The 17,208-nt window shown below is 35.9% G+C and overlaps 2 protein-coding genes across 2 annotated transcripts; one reads left to right on the plus strand and one right to left on the minus strand.

The window, feature by feature from the left end:
* Nucleotides 1-624: 624 nt before the first annotated feature.
* LOC139426754 (uncharacterized) lies at nucleotides 625-15,422 on the minus strand. Its single transcript, XM_071186643.2, has 3 exons — nucleotides 15,221-15,422; nucleotides 14,436-14,580; nucleotides 625-1,249 (listed from the first exon to the last, which is right to left on the minus strand). The coding sequence occupies exons 1-3, from the start codon at nucleotides 15,420-15,422 to the stop codon at nucleotides 625-627; spliced, it is 972 nt and encodes a 323-aa protein (XP_071042744.1).
* On the plus strand, nucleotides 13,741-17,117 carry LOC107448063 (uncharacterized). Its single transcript, XM_016063151.4, has 2 exons — nucleotides 13,741-15,727; nucleotides 16,637-17,117. Exons 1-2 carry the CDS (start codon nucleotides 15,624-15,626, stop codon nucleotides 17,115-17,117), a joined length of 585 nt encoding a protein of 194 aa, XP_015918637.3. The 5' UTR covers nucleotides 13,741-15,623.
* Nucleotides 17,118-17,208: the final 91 nt, after the last annotated feature.

Here is a 17,208-nt window from a genome sequence, read left to right on the forward strand (position 1 = left end):
AATTTTTCTTACTTACATTGTATAAATTTATATATACATAAACTTTGCTTGCTAACACAATATTTTTCTGAACTTTACAAACATATGACAAATTTCCTTAGAAAATAAACAACTTTATTATTTCATTTAAAAGTTTAATGAACATTTGTGTATTCAAAATCTATTACCGAAATTAATTTTTAAATCAAGTTTCTTATTCTAGATGACGATGCAATTAATAAAACATTTTGACTGATATACTTAAATAATTATCAGTAAAGGCATATTATTCAAAAAACCTCTTAGAAAAAGAAAACTGTAGGTTATAAATGCATTTATTTTTTATAAACTTTAATTTGGGCTTAAGTAGACTGAATGACCATCCTATTAAACAAAGTGGAGAGTATGCGTTGAAAGTATAAATAATTCACATTTTGCAAAGCTCATCTATACAGATTGCAGCATTCACAATCATTTCTTTCCTTCGAATTATAGAAAAGTAATACTAACTTTTACTTATTTAATTTATATAAAAAGGAATAAATAGATATTACTTACCTTTTAATTCGAAAAGGGACTAAATAAATTCACTTTAAAACAAATAATGCACAGTATAAAATAAATTTTATTCATAATTTCACACACTTATTGGCTCGCAACATCATCAAACATTTTTTTATATGCTTTATGACATACATTTAACTTTTGTCTGATAACATTTCTCAGTTGGAGAACAGACACGTTAAATTTTTTTGAAACATACATTTGTATTTCCATTATAGTGTCAGGGTTTAAAATGGTCGACTTTCGACACCCTTTAATTCCTTTAAGCACACTGGTGCCCAGCACTTCTGGTCCAAAGACTACATCCAACAAATCCCCTGTAAACTTAGAGAAGTCGTTGATACGACAACAACTGAGGCGATAAGTGTCCACTGTCAATGTTGGCCCTAACACAGTGAGTTCACTACTTGTTTCAACTTTCGCCTCAGTTGCAGTTGTTTTATTCAATTGATCCTTCACACTTTTATATTTGGATTTAAGTTTCAAATATTTTTCTCGGAGAACACTATTAGAATTTTTCAGTTCTTCGACTTCCTTCTCTTTTGCGATGTTGTCTTTTAACAAAACTTCAACTTTGTTTTTGAATATAAGGCAATCGGCACAATTATCACTGCTGGCGGCTACTCCTGCTGCATGAACCTTGGCATATCTAATAATGTTAAATTCCTCTTCTTTCATAGCAGATTTAGTGTTTTTTGCTTTTTTTCTAGAAGCAAAAGAAAGGAATTAATATTTGATTAACATCCATACACTTTTAGTAAACAGATAAATTAAACTCATAGCAGCAAAAACTGAACATTAGTACATAACACTATTTAGAAACAAAGAAAAATTATGTTTAATACTACAATTAAAATATTTTCGCCATGCACAAAAATTCAATTAAAAAAGCAGCTTTTTTTTTTTTAAATTATTAATATTAAGGATCAAATCTTTTTGAAGTATAAAAATAAATTAAGAACTTTAAAAAAATAATTTTTAAGAATTCTAATTCAACATCTAACTGGTTTTTAGTTTTGATTAGTACAAAGCTCTAAGTAGATGTTCTTTTTTCAAAATCAGCTCTTAAGAATACAACTGGCTTTGAGCTGTATTTTAATATGTTATGCCAGCCGGCATAACATTTAATCTATGCGTGTTAAACGGTTATCCACCAAGATAGAGAAAGATCTACTAAATTATCTACTTTGATTTTTGAACAAAAAGTTTGTTACTTGTAACCCACAGAAGTTAGTACAGAATGTTCACTTTTCTACTTCACATTATAAAATGCATCAAAAATATAATAAAGTTAAAGAATGTTTTCTTTCATTATTAAATTACTTTCTTGAATACAAAAAATAACAGTTTTTTAGTTTCTTTAAAATCAAGACAAAATAAATTATAATTTTAATAAAAAAATAGAAAAGAAAGAAAATTTGTTGATCAAAATTTAAAAGTGACTAATGTGTAATGGAACCGTTTTCGTAGTACTAAATTTAAATTATAACTCTCATAATTTCTCTCACTGTCACTTTTCTCATTACGTTCTTGGCAAAAACAAAAAGACTGCATGCTGGCTCAAGCACACCGGACATCTTGGTCACTTTGTTACATCAATGATGGCTTATTTTAATTAACTATTTCCTCTGTATTTCTTGACTACCATTTATTATACCCCTTGCCTGCCACAGATCTGCATACACACTTTGCCGAGCCGATGCCCCTGAGGGGGTTTACCTTCTTTAGGTAAACACAGGGAGTCACGCCCCGGGGTACCCTAGTGATCTGTCCTCCCTTCGTTTTCCTCTCCCTTTACTCCTACTTTCCCCTTTCACTTCCCCCTTGTCGTGGTTACCAAATTTACTGGTGAGGGCTTGTCATCTGTGTTTGATTACCACTCTGTTGTGTTGGACATAGATGGGAAGAGACCACCCGCGTGTTTGCCGTGCGTGGAGACCCGTCGTCCCTGGAAAACGGGATCCTGGCAGTTGAGGGGCATCCTGGTACCCCAATACACTGCTTTGGCCCGTGCTTCAGGTAAACGGGAGGGGCATATTGGCCTGTATGCGTCAACCGGCTAGCCACGAACGTCACCTGTTGGCTAGGGTCAAGTCCGGAGTCACTTACTGGGCACCTCGTTAAGGGTGGAGGCTGCTTCAGGGGTGACTCGCGGACGTATAGCTACTGGTTAGCATCGGTGTTAAGTGACGAATATTTGTTACTTGCATCCCCTTAGTAGGACTCCGTGGTGGGTGATGCCGCTGGTAGTAGAACTGTTTTTTATTTTCTATGGCTGAAGTTAGTACGGTGTTGAGTTCCGCACACCAATGCAAAAACAGCGGAACAACTCTTACACCGCATGTATACGCTCGTTATTTCATAATAACATTGCCCCCCAGGGGCACACTCTTGTGTGACGGGTACGGCGCACCCGGGGCCCCGAGCTGGACCTTAGCATACTTCAATTTCTCTCTTGCGACGGTCCTGTTTTGAGTTCCTGACTTTCACTTTATCATTTTATTGACCTAGTGAGCGAACATTATTTTATTTACTATAAAATTCTGGATATCATTTACAGAACATTGGTTTCTAAACTTTTGATTAGTTTTTTCATTACGTTGATATATTTATTCCTTTTGTTGCAATTCATTATATGTTTATGAATTCTCATCCTTATCGTGGTTGCCAGATTAACTGGTAAGGACTTTTCGTCTTGGCTCGGTGTTATATTGAACCCTGATGAGAAGAAACCACCCGCGTGTTCGCCGTGCGTGGAGACCCGTGTCCTTGGAAAAGGGGATCCTGGTAGTTGAGGGGCATCCTGGTACCCCAATACACTGCTTTGGCCCCTGCTCCAGGTAAACGGGAGGTGCATATTGGCCTGTATGCATCAATCGGCCAGTCTCGAATGTCATCTGTTGGCTAGGGTCAAGCCCGGGGTCACTTACTGAGTACCTCGTTAAGGGTGGAGGCTGCTCCAGGGGTGACCTTCGGGCGTATAGCTATTGGCTAGCATCGTTGTTGAGTAACAGATTTCTATCTATTTCTCACATCCCCTAAGTTGGACTCCGTGGTGGGTGGTGCCGCCGATAGTGGAACTTGATTTATTTTTTTGTATGGCAGATAATGAACAGATGGTGTTGAGTTCCGCACACCGAAACAAAAGCGGAACAACCCCTTTACCTAGTTTTAACCTATCTAAATGTCCAATTTACGACCCAGCTAAAGCCAGATTCCTAATATTGAGCTCAACCGAAAAAAAACTATCTAATGTATCCCCATTTCTTGTCCAAAAGTCTCTTGAATCTTCAATAGGCAATCCCAAACATGTTAAACAGCTTCCCTCAGGTGATTTATTAGTGGAAACTATCTCTGAAAAACAGACTACTTCACTCTTAAAAACACAAACTATAGGCAACATACCCATAACAGTCACACCTCATAATACATTGAATATTTCTAAAGGTGTAATTTCTGATAAAGCTCCCCAGTCCCTTCCAATCGAAGAAATCCTAGAAGGACTATCAAACCAAGGTGTTATTGACGCCCGCCATATAACAATTAAAAAAGGTACAGAGATAATAAATACTCAACATCTGATATTAACATTCAATACTGCTCAATTACCTACTGATGTCAAAGCCGGTTATCGCAACTGTAAAATCCGTCCTTATATTCCTAATCCAATACGCTGCTTTAAATGTCAAAAATTCGGTCATTCAACTAGTAACTGCCGAGGAAAAGAAACTTGTTCACGCTGTAGCCTACCTGACCACACTTTTAGAACATGTAACCTTCCCGAAAAATGCATAAATTGTTCAGAACCCCATTCTGCAAACTCTCGAATTTGCCCAAAATGGAAACAAGAGAAACAAATCCTAAATATAAAAGTTACACAAAATCTGACCTATTTCGAAGCTAAAGCAAAACCACTAGGCTCCCAACCAATACCTAACGTTTCATATGCAGCAGTTGTTGCCAAAAAACCAACAAAATCAATAGGAACACAATATGACATAGCTGAATTAGATGCGCAAAACATGAAATTAAAAATTCTGAAACCAAGACAAACATCTACTAAATCGAAATCAACGGCATCCCAAGTTACTCAACAAGCACCCAGCACTTCAAAACCCACATCAACTCAATCTAAAGCTCCAAACAATACAGAAAGTAACAAATATCTAAAATTAACTCCTCAAATAGTAAATGCTTTGCATAAAAAATTATCTCAACCTTCAAGTTTTAGCAAACATACATACATCCCGAAAAGCAGACAAAATAAATTTAAATTCCGTCAAAAACAGTTAAATGGTACTCAGCAAGACCAGCAGTTGCTTTCGGACGCAATGAGTACAGATGAAGATAATACAAATGACCCGCCAGAACCAGAAATGCAAGTAGATGAAGGGTTAGAAACGCCAGCTAACCTCATTCCCAAAAAATCAAAATTAAAACTTAAAAGATAATGGAGAGGAAAGTTTTAACCTGGAATTGTCGTGGATTTTATTCAAGCTGTTCGGACATTAAAAATTTAATAGAGGTGTATAATCCCGCGTGCATTGCTCTACAAGAGACATTTCTTAAACCAACTCATACGGCTACTATACGAAAATTCTCACACATAAGAAAAGACAATATTATTGGAAATAAAGCATGTGGAGGCGTATCTCTTCTCATTTCAAACAGTTATCCATTTTCAAGTATTAATCTTCAAGCAGTTGCCGCTCAAATAACAATAACTTCGCTTATAACTTTCTGTTCTGTTTACCTTCCCCCAAACGAACATATTTCACAATTAGACATTGACAATTTAATAAATCAGCTACCTGTACCTTATGTTTTATTGGGAGATTTTAATGGCCATAATACTATTTGGGGAAGTAAAGATATTAACGCTCGGGGTTCACAAATTGAAAAATTAATAGATGATCATCAACTGTGTTTACTGAATAGCAATGAAATAACTCATTTCCACTTTCCATCCAGAACATATCATTCTATTGATTTAGTTATTTGCAGTCCCAACATTTATACCTTACTGAACCTAAATGTTCACGATGATTTAGGTCAGAGTGATCATTTCCCTTTACTTCTATCTATTACTGGATCTGGACAAAGGAATCTTCCCGCATCACCTAAATTTAAGTTTGAACGTGCTAACTGGACCTTATTCCGAAATTCAGTTAATTTAAATGATGATTTAGTCAATAACTCTGTCAACGAAGCTACAACATCAATTACTAATGCTATTCTGGCTGCTGCAGAGAAATCTATACCGCGCACTACTGGTAATTTCCCAAGGTACCCTAAACCTTGGTGGAACCAGGAATGCAGCTCCGCTCATAAAGCACAGAAAAGAGCGTGGAGAACATTTCGCAGGTTTCCCACCATCGAAAATCTTATTATTTTCAAAAAATCACGAGCCCTAGCCAGAAATATTAGGAGAAGAAGCCAAAAGAATTCTTGGATACAATATGTATCGAACATAAATAGCAGCACCACATCCTGTGAAGTTTGGCGAAAAATTAAATCCATATCAGGTCATTATCAAAATCAATCTATCCCTCATTTAGAAATAAACAACAACAAAATATGTGACGTTAAAAATATAGCAAATGTTCTAGCCGAAACCTTCAGCAACTCGTCAAATCCAATTAGTTATTCGTCAAAATTTCAATCTCACAAAAATAAAATCGAAAAAATACCTTTGAAACCACCAAATTATCCGCTTAATGAATATAATTGTCCAATAACATTCTCTGAATTAAAATCCGCTCTCAGTGTATCCCGACTTACAACTGCAGGACCTGACAATATTCATAATTATATGCTGAAAAACCTTTCAGATTCTGATCTTCAAGTAATTTTAAAACTATTTAACAAAATATGGTTGGAGAGAGACTTTCCATCTTCTTGGCGAACATCTATCATAATAGCTATCCCCAAACCTGGTAAAGATACTAAAAACCCATCCAATTACAGACCAATAGCATTAACTAGCTGTCTTTGCAAACTACTTGAGAGAATAATTAATAATAGACTCGTACAATTCTTGGAAATCCAAAATATTTATCATAATAAACAGAGTGGCTTTAGAAAATGCCGATCAACTATCGACAATATACAAAATCTCGAAACTGAAATACGATTAGCTTTCCTCAAAAAACAACACCTCATAACAGTGTTGTTTGACCTTGAGAAAGCGTATGACAGAACTTGGAGACATGGTATTCTAATGGACTTGATCAAATATAATATTTCAGGAAACATGTTTCATTTCATCAAGAACTTTTTAGCTGACAGGACTTTTCAGGTGCGTATCAATTCAATTTTATCCGATAATTTTAACCAGCTTGAAGGAGTTCCACAAGGAAGCGTTATTAGCGTAACGCTGTTCCTCATCAAAATAAACGAGCTTTTATCTATTCTACCAAATACAGTCAATGGAGAGTTATTTGTAGATGACTTCCGTTTAACTTGTAGAGCTTCATGCATGCGCACAATTGAGAGGCAACTACAACTTTCGATAAACAAAATTATACAATGGGCTGAACTCAATGGTTTTACCTTTTCATCTTCTAAAACATCATGCATTCATTTTTGCCGAAAGAGAGGAATTCACCCTGATCCAGAATTATACATTAATCATGCACAAATTCCTATTGTTCAAGAAACGAGATTTTTGGGTGTAACACTAGATTCTAAATTAACATTTTCAGCTCACATACAAAACATACGAAAATCCTGTTATGCAAAATTAAACATCTTAAAAGTACTTGCAAATACATCATGGGGGGCAGATACTCAATCCATGCTTAGGATACACAACGCTTTAATCCGTTCTAAACTTGATTATGCGGCTACTGTTTATGGATCAGCTAGAAAGTCTGTTTTAAGGTATTTGGACACCATCCATCATCAGGGACTCAGAATTGCCACAGGAGCTTTTCGCACATCACCTATTAGTAGCTTATATGCATTGTATAACGAACCTTCTCTTAGTTCGAGGCGAAATAAACTGTCTCTGAACTTTTACTTTCATATAAAATGTCATCCTTCACATCCATTGTACTCTCATGTTTTAACACCATCATGTTCTACACATTTTAGCAACCGACCTGCCTTAATTCCTACTTTTGGATTAAGGATGAAAAAACTCTTGACTGATTTATATTTAGAAGATTTTAATGTTTTAGAGATTGCAGAACTTATTCCTTCTTGGAATAACATCAAAGTTAAAATTTTCGATATTTTTGAAGGTTTGACTAAGGACGAAACGTCTCCAGTTATATATCAACAAATATTTTATGCTTTCTTACAGCATTTTAATGACTTTCGTACAATTTATACTGATGGCTCTAAATTTGATAATCATGCTGCCAGCGCGGTTGTGTGTGACTCAGAGGTAATTTCAGAGAAGCTACATTCCGCCTTTTCCGTTTTTTCTTCTGAATGCAACGCTATTTTGCTTGCTCTTCAGTTTATTTCTAGGCAACTGTACAAAAAATGGTTGATTTTCTCTGATTCTAAAAGTTGCATCGATGCACTTAAGAATCTTGACAATAAACCTCACTCTATCATACATCATATAATAAATACATATTTAAGCCTCAGTAACAATAGCTTTGAAATAATATTTGTTTGGATCCCGGGACATGTAGGCATTCCAGGTAATGAAAAAGCTGATTCAATAGCCAAGTCAACACACAATCTTACAAATAAACCACACTGTTTACCTGACATTCGAAATTTAGTGGCAGACACTCTTACCCAACTCAGACAGACCAACTGGGATAATGAAATAAACAACAAATTACATGAGATCAAATCAGATATTAAACCATTTGCACCACTGACTAACTACAACAGAAAAACCCAGGTACTTATCAACAGACTACGGATTGGGCACACCCGCATGACACACAAATATTTAATTTTAAATGAAGCACCTCCACAATGCAATTTTTGCAAAGAGTCTCTTACAGTAAAACATTTTCTGACCCAGTGTATGAAATTTAAATCTAAAAGACGACAGTACTTTAACTGTGACTTTCCGACTTTATCATTTTTACTTGGAGACACACCTCATCCTAATTTAATTCTGTACATCAAACATATCGGATTTTACAATTTGATTTAGTTCTAGATATAACCTAGTTGACAAATTTTAAATTAGTTTTAATTTTGAACAAGTTGCTCTTTTCAGCCTAATTGTTCTGATTTTAACAAAGCTACAGTAATTTTTACCTAGGTTTGGGCGCGGTATAGCCAAACTATGGCTCTTGCGCCAAAAATTTACATCAATCAATCAATCATAATAACATTGACGAATCCTGTCATACCAAATACATCATTTTCAAAAGTTTCACCATTCTTAATACACAAAGCTCTTCTCTCCGCACTGGGAGAAGTAGCCTCTGTGAAAAAACTACGTTCTGGCGACCTCTTAGTGCATACGACATCTGAAAAACAAGCCACTGCGCTATCTAATTCTACAGCTATCTGTTCCTTTCAGATAACTGTCACCCCACACAAATCGTTGAATACCTGTCGTGGAGTAATCTCCCAAGCGGAATTCATAGAAGACGAAGAAAATACCATCTTAGAAAACCTGCAAGACCAGCATGTTGTTGAGGTCCGTAGGATTAAGATTCGAAGGAATGGACAACTCATTCCAACGAGACATCTTATCCTTACGTTTGCCTCTCCAACGTTACCATCTGCTGTTAAACTTGCATGGTATAATTGCCCAGTTAGACCCTATATCCCAAATCCTTTGAGGTGCTTTCAGTGCCAAAGGTTTGGGCATTCAAAAGCATCTTGCCGTGGTACACCTGTTTGTGCTCGCTGCTCTACTCCAGGCCATTCAGACACTTCTTGTGAGTTACAACCCCTTTGTATTAACTGCAAGGGAGCTCATGAAGCTTACTCAAGGAGTTGTCCTAGATGGTCAGAGGAGAAAGAAATTCAATCAGTTAAAGTAATGCAGAACCTAACCTTTAGTGAAGCCCGTCGAATCGTTACCGCCCGTACACCCCGTCCGGGCGTTTCATATTCTACGGTTACTAAGACTTCATATTGTACTATAGGTACTCAAACTGATTCCCCGGCACAAACATCTTCTAAAAATAAGCAGATTAAACCACCAACTCCAAAACCTAACTTTAACTTTACCGCAGCATCAACATCTAATAGGACCACCTCACCTCCACCTAGTAAAACATCTAAAATAGATAATTCCGAAAAGGCCCGACCTTTTCCAAAACAAATACCTTTAAAAAAATTACCCCCAAGTCAAAAGCCTGGCTATTCCAGGAAGAAAAAGGATGCAAAGTACATTCAACTTGCCAATCAATCCACTTCTGCTTTACAGAAGATGGATTGTGAGGTAGAATTGTCTTTGCATCCTTCTGACGACGAGTGCCTACTTGACTGACCTCTTAATAATGACGTTACCTTTAAATCATCCTTTTATACTTCATAATGTCCATATGTTTCATATCGTGGAACTGTCGCGGTTTGCGAAATAAGGTCTCTGATGTCAAGGACATTATTTCAAAATATCAACCTGCATGCATTGCCTTGCAGGAGACACATTTAACGTCATCCAATGCTTTTAAACTACGCAACTATTCTTGCTATCGACAGGATTTTAATGATGGAAATCAACCTCATGGCGGCGTAGCAATTTTAACTTCATCAGCTTTTCCATCAACTCACCTTTCATTATCAACCTCATTACAAGCTACCATAGTTCAAATTCACATCAATGTTCTCATTACAGTCTGCTCTGTCTATCTACCCCCTCATGCATCCATTTCTCAAACAGATTTGAACTCACTGATACTTCAATTACCTTCGCCTTTTATTTTGCTCGGAGATTTTAATGGTCATAGTGAATTATGGGGTAGTTCCGCCTCCAATGACCGGGGGCGTAAAATTGAACAACTCATCCACGACCATAATCTCTGTTTGCTTAATAAAGACGAAGAAACTTACTTTCATTCACCTACTCAAACCTTTCATTCAATTGATCTAGCAGTATGTTCACCTGCTATCTTACCTTTTATAAACTTCTCTGTGAGTGATAATCTTCACAACAGTGACCATTTTCCTCTCATTGTTTCATATTTTACTTCTGTTCCCATGAGTTCACGACCATCAACTTTCATATTTCATCGCGCTAACTGGCCTCTATTTACAATGCTTGCTCAGATTACGGAGGATATGATAACTCGCAATACTATAGGTGCTGCTATTAATAATATAACGTCTGTAATTCTCCAAGCGGCAGAAGAAAGTATTCCTAAGTCGTCAAGTTCGCTTCCTCGCCACCGCAAGCCGTGGTGGAATAAGGAATGCGCAGCTGCCTACAAAGAGCAGAGGCGTTTGTGGAACATCTTCCGCCGTTATCCTAATACTGTTAACCTTTTGGCCTTTAAACGGGCAAAAGCTATAGCACGAAAGATCAGACGCAAAAGTCAAAGAGAATCTTGGTCCCGTTATGTCTCGTCCATAACATCTTCGACATCTTCCAGACAAGTCTGGTCGAGAGTTATGAGAGCTAATGGCATATATCGCGAATTTCGCCTTCCGATATTTAAGAAAAACGATACCATGTATTCTTCTCCTACAGACGCTTGTAATATGCTTGGTGATGCATTTGCTGCTGTCTCCTGTCCAGAGAGTTACAGCCCAGCATTTCAACACCATAAGCAGACCGTCGAAAGGAATAATATAAACTTTGCATCGCGTCGTCTCTGCCAATATAACAGTGAATTTAGTTTTGCCGAATTACAGAGAGCCCTATATCGAAATAAAAACACAAGCCCTGGTTTTGATGGTATTACATATCACATGCTCCGCCACTTAGATCGGACGTCTTTGTCAAATGTCCTTGTTCTATTCAACAGAATATGGACAGAACAAACGTACCCATCTGTCTGGCGTGAAGCAATTGTAATACCTGTTCTAAAACCAGGTAAAGATGCTAACGATCCAGTCAACTATCGCCCGATAGCCTTGACCAGCTGCCTTGGTAAAACATTTGAGCGGATGGTTAACTCTCGACTTGTGTATTACATTGAAAAAAAGCGTGTCATACCAGATTTTCAAAGTGGCTTCCGTAAGGGCCGGTCAACTTTAGACAATATTATTGAACTGGAATCCAGAATTCGTAACGCTTTTGTCCGGCGGAATCATCTTGTCTCTGTCTTTTTTGATATTGAGAAAGCATATGATCGGACTTGGCGTTATGGAATTCTCCAGACACTGTTTGACATTGGACTCCGGGGTCATTTGCCAATTTTCATCAAAAATTTCTTGCTGAGGCGCTATTTTCGTGCTCAACTTGGATCAACATTTTCTGATCTTTACGTTCAAGCGGAAGGCGTCCCACAAGGCAGCGTTTTAAGTGTCACATTATTCATCATGCATATTTCACCAGTTTTAAACTTCTTGCCCCCTACTGTCTCTGGCTCTCTCTATGTCGATGATCTACACATCTCGTGTTCAGGATCCGACATGAGAGTCATCGAGCGACAACTACAATTAGCTGTGAACAAGATCTTAGACTGGTGTGATCAGAATGGTCACACTCTTTCGCCATCTAAAAGTTGCTGTATCCATTTCTGCCGTAAACGCTCGATTCATAATGACCCTGACATCTCCATTCGAAACATTAATATACCAGTCGTGCCACACACGAAATTTTTAGGAGTCATTTTCGACAATAAACTAACTTTTATACCTCATATCAGGCTATTACGTAAACAATGCGAACAGAAACTGAACATTTTGCGTGTACTGTGTAATAAATTTTGGGGAGCTGATCGTCTAGCCCTGCTACGCATATATCAAGCGCTGATACTTTCACGCCTTGACTATGCATGTGCAGTTTATGGCTCTGCAACCGCCTCCAATCTACGTATCTTAGATACCGTACACCATTCAGCTCTTCGCATTTGTTCGGGAGCTTTTCGTACATCTCCCGTTGAAAGTTTATACGTTGTCTGCAATCAATTACCATTAGATTTACATCGCATGAAGCTATCTCTCAGTTATTACTTTCGTATCATGTCCTCTAGATATCATCCACTAAAGAATTATGTAATTTCATCAAGCTTGGAGAGATTATATGCAGCTAGATCTTCTCACGTCCGTCCATTTCATGCTCGCATGCGTTTACTCATTCAAACTTTTGACATTTGCAAATCGCCATCGCAATCAGTCGATCATCTTCTCATACCTCCATGGAACATTATACCGTATCAATTTTATTCCCCTTTTATGATGTATAATAAATCTAATGTTGCACCCATTATCTACCAGCAACTGTTCATTTCTCATCGTCACCAATATTCAGAGTATGTACCTGTGTTTACTGACGGATCAAAATCTGCGGGTTATGTAGGCTGTGGCGTCATTATCGCTGATGATACCTATAGCTACAGAATCCCAAGTATTTGCTCCGTCTTTACTGCTGAAGCTGCTGCCATCCTCTTGGCACTGCGGCTGATTTCCACTCGTTCTAGAAGGAAGTATTGCATATACTCCGACAGTATGAGTGTTTTGAGGCAGTTGGAAAATTTTAACAGTGATACTCATCCGATTTTATGTTTTATTAATCACTTGTTGATAACCCTTCACAAAAATAGATTTCATATTTTATTCTGTTGGGTGCCGAGTCACGTCGGTATTCCAGGGAACGACTTGGCTGATTCGGCTGCAAAATCTGCTACCTCTGTTTTAACTCTATCTATACCTTTCTCGGACACAAAAACTTATATTCAACAGTTCATTACATCTGTTTGGCAACAACAATGGGATCTAAAAATTTATAACAAGTTACACTCAATAAAAACAGATTTGAACCTTTATCCTGTATTGAGTCTGCGGCATGCAGATGTAAAGTTAAACCGTCTCCGAATCGGCCACACTAGACTGACCCACCTACATTTGTTATTTGGGGAACCTCCTCCCCAATGCAACACCTGTAAAGTTTTACTCACTATTCATCATATTTTAATCATCTGCCCATGTTTTAACCGTCATCGTCTAACCTTTTTTGGTAGTTCTATTTTAACTCTACAGGATTTGTTAGGTGACTCGCATCATCCTAACATTTTTGCGTTTCTACGCGCAATTGGTCTTTTATACTGTATATAACTGTTTTATCCTATTCACAATTTTATTTGATTTTATTCAGCTTTAAATGCAACTTTTTTATAATACTTTACTACATTTACATTTTATCTGATTTTACTCACTTTTGAATACTTCTGTCACGTTGTATGTAGTTTTATAAATTCCGTGTGACTTTTAATGAGGAAAATTTCTAATATACATTTACCTTTATTTTAAAACCGTTTGTTTGGCGCAGCATGTCCTTCTTTGGACTTTGTGCCATTAAACCCTACATTCAATCAATCAATTGCCGAGCCGATGTGTTAACTACTCTTGGCGTTTATATACTCCTCTCCCAAGTACACAATGCTCTGCTTTCTTGTTTCTAGAATTACATACTTCGCAGGACGTTCTACTTTTAGCACGCATTTTTAAAATCATTTAGAAATGAGAAGGTTGGTTTTAGTAAAACTACTCCCGCAGCTTTTACAAGCAATAGACCTAAAAAGAATTTCAGTCAAATTCAGTTAGACGTCACTCTTTTTTTCTGTCCAACACACATCAAAAGAGGAGAGGTGAATTTTGAAATTTTCCTCTACAGGCAAGGGGTAAATTGAAGTAGCGTCTCTGTTCCATAGCCCAACTTCTTAACAACACATTTTGCAGTTGCAAGAAGCCAATGAAAGTATCCCACTATAAAACTTCGATATGGTATTTACACTATGACACGTGTTTTAAAGCTACATTAAACATAATACAGTTTATATAACTAAAAGGCTCACTTTGAACTGCTGACTTTTTCCTTTACTTGTTCCCTCTTGCGCTTGGGGGGGGGGACTTCTTCCTTTTGAATTAACTCGACATCCTCGGGTGATATCTCATTCGAAATTAGTTTATCTACAATTTCTTCCATGCTCTTTTTATTGGCTGAAAAATAAAGTAAGGATAAAATAATTATATGGGAAAAAATAAATAAAGATATATTATTTTGATAAATGTACAATTTTTTATGATAAAAATTCCTAACAGAAATACTAAGGAGAATAACAGAAATATCAAAATAAAGAGGGTAGCTACAATCTATAAAATTGATTTACATTAGTTTGATCAGATATATTTCAGTCCAAAGTTTGGACCCCTAAAAGTTAATATTACTTTTCGAGTAATCGCGTTTTTCTGGGAACTTTAGTGAATTGAAAAGTTTTTGCACACAATCGTAAAATTCGTCTATGTTAAGATAATTTCATGCGGAATATAATTTTAACAATTATTCATTATTTTATTTAATAATAATGGAAAAGATTTCGAATATTAAGGTACACAATTTTTTATATCATTTTAAAGAATGTGGCAGCATTCTTTGCTTGCTAAATATAAAACATGGCAAAATAGTAAATAAGGGGGGGGATTATAATAAATCTCAAAATTAGGACGAAATCAATCAAATATTTTCTGAGAAATTAAATTTTTTTCATCGCGCACATACACGTTAAATTCTGCATTTTAACATATGATATACATGAAAATAATAAGTTGCTTTTTAGTTAATATAAAAAACAATACTTACAGCCAAACTGAAGAAATTTTGCTGGATATATGTCGTCACCATATTTAGCCTCGATTTCTCGATTTGTATCCCAACATGCTAAATTTATATCATTAGCAAAGTAATGGGATGTTGTGGTGGTCAATGCATCCTTTAGGCGTAGAACGCTGAAATTGTTTTCCTCATGAAAATTAACAAGCTCAAATAAATTTGCTTGATTCATATTTGTAAAGTAGATGATTAAACAATAGTAAAAAAAGAAAGAAAACAATATTAGGAGAATTTAATCAAGCCGAATAATATGCGAAAATACAAAGCAAGAGCAAGGATTGAAATCAGTCGGAGCTTATATACTACTTATCTAGCTGCCAGATGTCGAAAGTAAATTTTATTTGACAAATTATGAGTTTTAACAGATCCCAGAATGAGAGCAATTCCTAGAAGAACTATCTACAGACGTCGAATACAAGAAAATTCTGTGAAAGAGAATGATGCAATATCTGAAATTGTGTACCCAGTTGATTCCAGGTATGTTTCATTTATGTAATTTATTTTATATATAAGAAATTTTTGTATTAAGATCTGTTTTTAACTGAATCGATTAAATTTGTTATGATATTCAAGAAGCATTTTTAGATTCAGCAGATTCAATATCCGTCTAATTACCTACTAGTAGTCGTATGAAACTTCGAAATCACTTTTAAAGCTTTCATAAAGATAAAAAAAATGTATCGAAAATTGAAGCAAAAATCCTAATTTTCATTTTTATCCGTTCAAGAGATCATCAATATGAGAAATTTGTAATTAACTTTAATGTAACTTTAAAGTTATTTTATTATTTTTAAGCTATTATTTTATCAATTTAAATTACTTGTAATTGTAAGAAAAATTTATTTTATCATTAAATTTTTACAAATTACAACTGAATTCTGAGATTTCTCAAAATAGTGTTAAGATTAAAAGCTTAGTCATTTTACAAAACATGTTCTTTATCCCCTGAAGCAGAATTTTTACAAACTATCTGCCACGGGATTCTTTATATGGAATAGGACCCCTACCATATTCTACTTCATATACTACATGATATTTCCATATCGTGACCTGTTTCACCAATCACAATCGCCAATGTTTCAAATTTTTGCACGGAAGTGGCGGCTACGAGTTATACCTTTCAAGTTGGTCCCTTTCTGTGATGTATTTTTCATTTAGAATTTTTTTCTCGCAGGCCACCACCTAGAAGTTGCCAAGACTTGCCGATTATTTTGCCACATATCATGATATAGAAATCTTCATTAATTGCTGTTAGATCATTTTATTGCTTTTAGATTAAATTTACGGGGAGGGGGAAATAAAAATCGCAAAATTAAATTTTCAGAATGCATTTTTATATCTTGGTATATGTTTAACATACATTTAAAAATTTACTTCTCTCTATAGGGAGATTACTGATTCTATGATGGATAGCGTGACTAGTGATTCCTGTGAATCTATGGATTTCGAAAATCTGTCAGAAGATGAAGTCTGTTCCGCAACAAAGATGACTGAGGAAGTTAATGATCCACTTCATTTTGAGAATAATTTTGGTGTGGAAGATCCTTTTTCTCCTCTGTATAAATCAGCCGATATTTCAAATTATGAAGCATTTTTAAGCATTTTGTCAATTTGTGTACGGTTCCATTTATCTGGTGTATGTGTTGAAGAATTACTCCGGTTGTTGAAACTTTTATTACCACCATGTTCTATTCCAGGTACCAAGTACCTGTTAAACAAAGCAATAAAATCGTCAACAGGTGACAAATCTTACAAAATTCACCTTTATTGTGCCAATTGTAATAATTATATTTCAGAAATGGAGAAAAGTAATGAAGAAGTTTTGTGCACTCTTTGTGAGAAAAGAAATTATCATCTGAGCTCTTAGATGAAGGGAAGTTCTTTATTTATATACCTTTAGAGGATCAACTGAGAAAAAAACTTGAAAAGCAGACTCTCTTTGCTGATATAGAGAACTA

Source organism: Parasteatoda tepidariorum, chromosome 9 (assembly GCF_982258835.1).
Source record: "Parasteatoda tepidariorum strain Cologne lab strain chromosome 9, Ptep-v5.0, whole genome shotgun sequence".
NCBI lineage: Eukaryota > Metazoa > Arthropoda > Arachnida > Araneae > Theridiidae > Parasteatoda > Parasteatoda tepidariorum.